The sequence below is a fragment of the Triticum aestivum genome, chromosome 2B (assembly GCF_018294505.1).
Source record: "Triticum aestivum cultivar Chinese Spring chromosome 2B, IWGSC CS RefSeq v2.1, whole genome shotgun sequence".
Taxonomy (NCBI): Eukaryota; Viridiplantae; Streptophyta; class Magnoliopsida; order Poales; family Poaceae; genus Triticum; species Triticum aestivum.
In genome coordinates, this window is record NC_057798.1 from 763,997,732 (window position 1) to 764,006,723 (window position 8,992).

General features: G+C 41.8%; 1 protein-coding gene across 1 annotated transcript; it reads left to right on the forward strand.

The window, feature by feature from the left end:
* Window positions 1-324: 324 nt before the first annotated feature.
* On the forward strand, window positions 325-3,565 carry LOC123047250 (wall-associated receptor kinase 1). Its single transcript, XM_044470749.1, has 3 exons — window positions 325-1,368; window positions 1,445-1,606; window positions 2,312-3,565. Exons 1-3 carry the CDS (start codon window positions 360-362, stop codon window positions 3,313-3,315), a joined length of 2,175 nt encoding a protein of 724 aa, XP_044326684.1. The 5' UTR covers window positions 325-359; the 3' UTR covers window positions 3,316-3,565.
* Window positions 3,566-8,992: the final 5,427 nt, after the last annotated feature.

Consider the following 8,992-nt stretch of genomic DNA (forward strand, 5'->3'; position numbering starts at 1 on the left):
AACCATAACGGACGATAAAGATAAAGATTATAAAAATAAAAATTAGGTAAAGATAAAGATAAAGATGTAGCTGCACCATGCACTGCCTGACTAAATTCTAACAAATTTATTGGACTGATAAACTATAACTATAATTTAAATTTATTTTAGCGGTATGCAAACAAACACGAACACCCACTCACCACCGACAACCAGAACAAGAAAAAAAATTAGGCACTAAAATATACACCGCATCCTAAACAGCAGCTACGGGCATCAACAGTGGTAGTATATAATATAAGGGAGGGTGTGTGGATGCCTTTCCTTTGGCATTCATTCATCCCAAGTTCCATACCCCGTAGAGCAGGTAGTAGAGCACCATGACCACGCCCAGCTCACAATCCCTTCCCCAGATGCTGCTGCTGCCAGCAATCCTACTGGTCATCTTTGCGGCCGTGGCTGAACAGCAGCAGCATCCGGTGCCACGTCCTGGTTGCCGCGATAAGTGCGGCGACATCACCATCCCCTTCCCGTTCGGCATCGGCAACGGCTGCTACCGCGATGGCTTCGAGGTCATTTGCAACGACTCCTTCATTCCTCCTCGTGCTTTTCTTGCTGACAACAGAACAATCAATCTAGAGAGATCCTTCTACGACGACCGGGGCTACTATCAGTCGTCGCCGCCGCTGGAGCTCTTGAGCATATCAGTCGCCACGAGCAAGGTACGAGCATACGCTGCAGTATCGTACCGCTGCAGCCTAAATATGACCGGCCGGACCGTGTCCAAGGGAGGTGAGGGGAAAACCTTCTTCATGTCCCAGCATATAAATTTCGGCAACTCGGCGTTTGCTGTCTCAGCAGCGCGCAATGTTCTCATAGGCGTCGGCCAGATAGTGGAGCCTGTACTGGTATATGGTAACGGCGGTTCGGTGCCTAACTTGTATTGCCGCACAATATCAGAGAGACGGTACATGCAGAGGTACAACCCGGTCAAGAATGGGTCATGCGAGGGGCGGGGCTGCTGTGAGACCACCCTTCTGCATCCCGGCAAGAGTTTGACCGTGTCTGTCACTGAGGAGGACGACGAGTGGTGGGAGCTTTATCCCTGCTCCTACGCCATGCTCGTGGAGAAGTCATGGTACAGCTTCTTTACACCGGACATGTCCGGTAACAAGACGCTGCACCAAAGGTTCCTCCGTGGCGTCCCCCTCGTGCTGGATTTCGCTGCCGGAAATGTTTCGTGTCCGGCGGAAGGACAGCCGCCGCCTCCAGACTACGCTTGCATCAGCCAAAACAGCTCTTGTGCCGACGCAACAGTTACTCCTGGCTATGTCTGCCGGTGCTCCGGCAATTACACCGGCAACCCTCACATCGCTCACGGTTGCCAAGGTACGTACATATTCCTACATACATGCAAGCAACTGTCATTACCAAATCGTTTATTTCCCATGTTTTGATTCTTCAGACATTGATGAGTGCAAGCTCCCTGAAAATCCCTGCTCAAATGGCGGGATCTGCAAAAATAGGCCGGGAGGCTATGACTGTCCATGCAAATTTGGAATGAAAGCGGATGGCCAAGGGGGGACCTGCACGCATGTATTCCCTCCAGCAGCAATGGCGACTGTCGGTAAGTAATATAAGCCACTACGTACTTCACTGCACTCTTGAGTATTTTTGTTCAGGTTGCGCGTGAGATCTATTCCAGTAGAATCAGTACCCTCTGGGTGACATACAGTCCAACCAGGCCAATGGTTGGTCTGCAGTCCAACCTACAAAATGCATATTTTTTATTAGGTCTCACCTAAATTGTTGATTCACCTTCGGTTATATTTCTTCATCTAGGAACTTGGTTTGCTATATAATGTATATCAACTTGCTGCATATCCCCCCGCAAAAAAAAAAAAAACTTGCTGCATATCAAAATTATTAACATAGAAACACGTGAAATAGGAACTGCATGCTTTTACATCTCCTGACACATAGCGTACAAGCTGCACATGTAATTATTCCAAAATATTTCAATCAGTCAACTGTATACAGCATAATATCTATAAATAACCTGACTGTAATTTATGAGCCAATACAGGCTTTCCAAATTATATTTCAGCAAGGAAAGAGTACATGATGTTGTTGCCTTCTAGGCACTTCCTTGGAAGTTTTAACCACTTGCCATTCTTGATTTCGATTAATTTAGTTCTGATAATTCTAGTGCTAATTTTTTTACCCCGAGCAGATGATCATAGGAGACTATTAATTCTTATACTAAATATTTCTGCCAGATTTGCAATTGCAAATTTAGTGATATAAACTAAGTTATCTCTTGTCTCTCTAGGCGGAATAGGTGGTATTCTTCTCATGGCAATTATAACGTTTCTGATTATTCTTCACAAAGAGAAAAAGAAGACGAAAGAATTCTACAAAAAGAATGGTGGCCCTATATTGGAACAGGCAAATACCATTAAACTTTTCACAAAAGGGGAGCTCAAGCCAATTTTAAAGAATAGCAACTTAATTGGAAAAGGTTGCTTCGGTGAAGTTTACAAAGGCCTTCTTGACAACGAACAAGTTGCAATAAAGAAACCGATCAATGGTAGCGTGCAAGAGAATGACCAATTCGCAAATGAAGTCATCATCCAATCTCAAGTCATCCACAAGAACATTGTTAGGCTCATTGGCTGTTGCCTTGAAGTTGACGCCCCCATGCTGGTCTATGAGTTCATCTCACAAGGTAGCCTCCATGACATTCTTCACGACAACAGTAAAAAGGTGGCCCTCAACTTGGATGCACGTTTAAGTATTGCTGCACAATCAGCCGATGGTCTAGCTTATATGCACTCACAAGCAAACACTAGAATTCTACACGGAGATGTCAAACCAGCAAATATACTCTTGGATGATAACTTTGCACCCAAAATTTCAGACTTTGGCATATCTAGGTTGCTTGCGAAAGACAAGGAACACACCGGATCAGTCATTGGCGACATGAATTATATGGATCCTGTATATCTACAAGAAGGACTACTCACTGAAAAAAGTGACGTCTATAGTTTTGGAGTTGTGATCTTGGAGCTTATTAGCAGCAGAAGGGCCATACATTCCGAGACTAATGGTGTGGTAAAGAGCTTTCTTGAAGCCCATAAGAAACAGAAGAAAGCGACCGAGTTTTTTGACAAGGAAATTGCAATACCAGAAGATTTAGAGCTTCTTGATAGTCTAGCAAGTATGGCCGTGGAATGCCTTAGCCTTGATGTAGATCAAAGACCCACGATGATGGAGGTAGCTGAGCAGCTGCACAAACTGAGTCGGTCTCGTAAGGTGCAAGATGTTTGTCACTAAGCTCCATTTGAGAAAACCCTCATTTTGGTTCCGTGAAAACATTTGTAACTGTGCTTGTATGGTGGCCGAATGCTCGCAGGCTGCATTTGTAATTGTGTTTCTAAGGTGTTGTAACTATGTGTGAAAGCACTACATTTTTACCAAATATGTAACCGTGTGAAACTATTGGCTCCAAACAACATTTTATTTCTAAATAGAGTGCAAGAAACAGATCCAAACATTGCACACGGGTCTTCTATACAAACTTGTGGTCCAGCGCTGTTGTTCTCTAGACATTGGATGCTGTCTAACAAAGAGATGCTGTCTTTGTATGATTGACATTATTATATGCATGCATCATCTTCTGCTAACAGAAGAGTTGAAGTGCAGTAGCTTGATGTGAAGACTGGTCGTCGGTCTTGGCACATACAGCAACACCACTTGCACTTTTTTCTTTCGAGAATGACACCACTTCCACTTGTGCTCCAGCGTTACGCAAGTGGACTGGATACCATTCATGCACCTGCCGTCTTCCTCGAAAATACAACCACTGTACTTGGACTTGACTTGGCCTTGTCGAGCGCATCCTCATTAAGCAACTTGTTGATGGCTTTTACAAAATGAATAATTTTTTGCCGACATGGAGACCTTGAGACGGTCTTTGCACATCTTCCTCATTGTTTTGTTTCTTGCCATTGCGCTTGCTATCGTTCTACTCCCCACGCAAGTTAAATGGCATGCCCGTACGTCCACTGAATTTGCAAAGCTTGCCTGCTTGACAAGCAGCCTCAACATCTTATTCACAACAACAGCCTCCACCATTAACAACTCTTGTTTTCCATATGCATTCTTTTTTGATGACATGGTTCTTGCTTAGTAGTTTTTGCAACTGCTGTGAGGCAGGGTAAATACAACTACAGGAAATGCCATAAAGGATACTCTCTTCTGCAAATAATGAACAAGGATGAATTGAGAACAGAGAGACTAGAGAGTTCAGAGCCTGATTCAGTTCATCAATATTACAACCAATTTTTCCTCTATTTGTCTTGTGTCCCAAGGTGGAGATAGAGTGTTCCCTGAACATGTAAAATAAAATTGTAGTATATAGTATTTGTTTCATAATATTGGTACATGGAAATGATAGTCATCTCTATTTTTCAGCGCAATATCTGGGCTGCTACAGTACAGAGAAGGTTCGGATTTGTAAATCCATGTCGTTACACACACGATGCAATAAAACATCAAACATACGACAGCTTACTTATTCAGGTAGCTAATACCAACATAACTGCTTCTTCAATTTCCTCTGAGATATGCATCTTTGATGCCATGTAGCAACCACCTCCTGCATGTTGGTGCGTTCATTCGGAGAAGGCTTCGTGCAAGAAAGGCCAACATTTAGCATAGATAGCAGAGAGCGTACACCTTTTTCCTTCAAGGCTGTTGGAGTTTCTTGGCAAAGCTCCAACTCTTGTGTCAGCTGAGGATCGACAATATCCATTACCCTATCAGGGAAGCTGATCTCTGTTAACTTCACAATGCTCAGTCCATCCTTAAATATGTCATCAGTTGGTCTTGTCCGAAGGAATATTTCGAGAAGGACGACACCAAAGCTGTAAACATCCGTGGAAGTTGAAAGATGACCACCCCCTGCATATTCTACAGAATGAATGAATAACAAAAGGAATTAATTTCGCTTTAACACATGCAGAAAAGCTAAAGCAACACAAGATATAAAAAAGGCCATTACCCGAAGCTGCATATCCGATCGTTCCCATTAGTCCAACCGAAGAAGAGCTTGGGTTACCAATAGATGGCATCGCAGAACCAACTTTGAATCTTACTAGGTGAAAGTCTCCAATATGAGCTGTCATATTGTCATCCAATAGAATGTTGCTAGGCTTCAGATCACAATGAACCATTGTTCCTTGGTTGTTATGGTGTAGGTACTCCATTGCATCCGCTACACCCACCACGATGCACAACCTTTGACTCATTGGAAGAAGGTCCAAATCATAAGAGCCTTCGTAGTCTATAGTTGTATATAATAGGTTATGTAAGTCTCCTCGTGGCATGAACTCATACACCAGGGCCTTGAAATCATTACCAGTAGAATCAATGCTTGAGCACGCAGTTACGATTGGGACCAGATTACGATGCCACACATTTCTCAGCACATTACATTCTGCAATGAAGCTCTTGTGTGCTCCTCTTGTCTCTAAGTTGAAGACTTTTATGGCAACCTCAATTTCATCTTCAACTAGTTTTCCTCGATATATAGAACTGTATCTCCTGCCACCAATTGAGTTGCACTTTGAGAATCCATGTGTCGCTCTGGCTAGATCACTAAAAGAAACCTTGGGAAATTTTGTACCAAATGATGGTTGAGATATAGATTTGCTCTTGTGCTTTCCTCTCCATATCAATATGCCAAACATGACCATAGCAAGTAAAACGAGTAAATGGCACTGGCGGTCCGAAAACTTGCGCTGCCGGTGCACTTAAGTCACGGTACTTGCAAACTGGAAAAACCCGTCATAGAACTTGCATTGCGGGTGCAGATAGGTCACATATGCCATCTGAACCGGCCAGCTGCCCTATTTTCGAGAAAAACCCGTCATAAAACTTGCGTTGCGGGTGTACATAGGTCACATTTCAAATTTTTCGTTCCTGGGCATTTTTTTAAAGTCACGAATCACAAATATTTTTAATAAATATTTTTTAATTTATCATTCACGAACATTTTTTAAAGTCAACAAATCCTTTTCAAATTAATCGTTCATGAACATTTTCAAATTTATTGTTCGCAAACATTTTCAAGTTATTCGTTTGCGGACATTTATTAAAAGTCACGAATCACAAATATATTTAATAAATATTATTTTAATTTATCATTCGTGAACTTTTTCTAAAGTCCTGAATCACAAATATTTTTCTAGAATGTTCAACACTTAAAAAAATGTTCGTGAATCACAAATATTTTTTAAATTTATCGTTCTCGACCCTTTTTTTAAAGTCATGAACAAATAGTTTTCAAATTAATCATTCACGAACATTTTCAAATTTATCCTTCGCAAGAATTTTCAAATTTTTTGTTCGCGCACATTTTTTAAAAGTCACAAATCGCAAATATTTTTAATAAATATTTTTTAATTTATCATTTGCGAACTTTTTTTAAAGTCATGAATCACATTTTTTTAATGTTCACAACTTTACAAAAATGTTCGCGAATCAAAAATAGTTTTCAAATTTATCATTCTCGACCCTTTTTTTAAAGTAGTGAACAAATAGTTATCAAACTAATCATTCATGAACATTTTCAAATTTATCCTTCGCAAGCATTTTCAAATTTTTGTCCGTGGACATTTTTTTGAAGTCACAAATCACAAATATTTTTAATAAATATTTTTAAATTTATCATTCGCGAACTTTTTAAAGTCACGAATCATACTTTTTTTAATGTTCACAAGCATTTTCAAATTTATCATTCGCAAGCATTTTCAAATTTATCATTCGAAAACATTTTCAAAATTTTCGTTCCTGGACATTTTTTTAAAGTCGCTGATCACAAATATATATTTTTAAACGTTCGCAAACATTTTTTTAAAGTCGTGAACAAATAGTTTTCAAATTATCGTTCACGAACATTTTTTTAAAGTCACGAATCACATATATTTTTAAAATCATGAACAAATTTATCGCGCTTGACCGTTAGAGGGAGAAACCGGGCAGCTGGCGTGTTCAGATGACCTGTGTGACCTATCTGCACCCATAATGCAAGTTCTATGACGGGTTTTTCCGGTTTGCAAGTACCGTGACTTAAGTGCACCCGCAGTGCAAGTTCTCGGACCGCCAGTGCCATTTACTCCAAGTAAAACTATGCTGGTTATTGGGATAACTACTTTGAGCAATAAAGATTCATTGTTTATAGTTGAATTTGAAGGCGTAACAACACATGCTTGCATGTGTAACTCTGATGCCCCACCACACAGTCCCTGGTTCCCCTCAAACCGAATGGCAGTTGCATTCTTGAATATCCCTTTTGCTGGAACCTCGCCTTGAAGATGGTTGAATGACAAATCTAGTTTCTCAAGATGTTGTAGGTTGCCAAGAGATAGTGGTATTGACCCAGTTAAGTTATTGCTAGAACAGTTCAAAAATTTGAGGCTGGTTATGTGGTCTAATGAAGAGGGAATACTGCCACCGAAAATATTTGAGTCTAACTCAATGTCTTCTAAACTTTCACAGTCACCCAGAGTTACGGGAATATCAGCGGATAGTTTGTTTGATGAAAGTACCAAATGTATGAGTTGTTTGGCATTGCCAATGTCTGTAGGAAGTTGTCCATCTAGATAGTTGAAAGAAAAATCAATCTGAAATATTGCTGGGATTTTGAAGATCTTTGATGGAACCCTACCATGAAGATTGTTGTTGGAAATGTCCAAATTTTGAAGCGTCGAAAAGTTTCTAAAGCTTGCTGGTATGTGACCAATGAACTGGTTCGAGGATAGATAGAGTCTCCCAATCGAGATAAGTTTGACAAGGATGACGGAATGACCCCCTTAAAGAAGTTTGCTTCTAAACCTAATTGCTGCAAAATCTTGATAGATCCAATCCACTCCGGAACCACACCTGTAAAGTTATTTCATCCCCAATGTTAGAATAAACAAGTTGTGAAGGTTTGCTATGCTGGAAGGAAAATCCCCTAACAGTTTATTTTCTGCCAAGTATATCTCCTGGAGTTGATTGGAAAGGTTAACTAATGAATTTGGCACATGCCCTGATAGGCGATTCCGACTAATCGAGAACATCTGTAGGTCCGTGGAATTCCCTAAGCTGTCCAAAAACTCCCATTCTTCCCTGCTATGTGCTTGGAGTTGATTATTTTCAAGATTCAACGACGAGAGTTGGGTAAGTTTGCCAATAGTGGTGGGCACCAATCAGGTGAAGTTGTTACTTGAAAAATCAACATCGTATAGATTGGAAGCATTACTTAATGAACTAGGAATGTGCCCGCCTATAAAGATGTTGCCACCCAAAAAAAGTGTCTGGAGATTGTGGAGAGCGGTACAGAAATTTGGTGGCAGATCTCCACTTAAACCGTTAGAGGGTTTTTACGGTACCCTATACTGCTACTGGGGACGGAGCAGTATATGTGTGATCCCCACCGTTGATTTTAAGGGTAGTACATACATTTCTGGTTCAAATAACCTACGGTGAAAAGAGAACTCTTGTTCGCAAAGGGAATTGCTCTGGGGCCAATACTTCGGAATTCATCCTGCACACTCCGATGACGGCGGTGGTGACGACCAGGACACAAGCAGATTGAGCCCCGCCTGGGTGAGCCTTCGAGCAGACGAGCACACAACATGGTTGTCGATTTCACAGCAAAGGCAGATGAGCAGCTGCACGTCCCACGAGCTAGGCCGAAATAGAGCGGTACTAAAGAAATGCCGACCATGGGCGTAGCGAGGACATCGTTAGCACGAACTAGGCGAGGTTCCGCCGCGCTCCGGCACTCACCTAGTCGCAGCTCTTCGGCCGTCAGAAGACCGTCACGTCGTCGTGCACATCCTGGCCTCGTCGTTGACGGCGGCGAGCTCGTCCGCGGGGGTGGTTTGGCATGCGCTGCCGCCATGAACCAGGTATAATAAGCGAGATGCTAGGGTGAGAGGATGGGGCGCATGGCGACGGGTCA

Coding starts and splice junctions, on each gene's coding strand:
- LOC123047250 (XM_044470749.1), top strand. CDS start 360: ATGACCACGCCCAGCTCACAATCCCTTCCCCAGATGCTGCTGCTGCCA. Junction 1,369..1,444: donor CATCGCTCACGGTTGCCAAG/GTACGTACATAT, acceptor TTGATTCTTCAG/ACATTGATGAGTGCAAGCTC. Junction 1,607..2,311: donor AGCAGCAATGGCGACTGTCG/GTAAGTAATATA, acceptor TTGTCTCTCTAG/GCGGAATAGGTGGTATTCTT.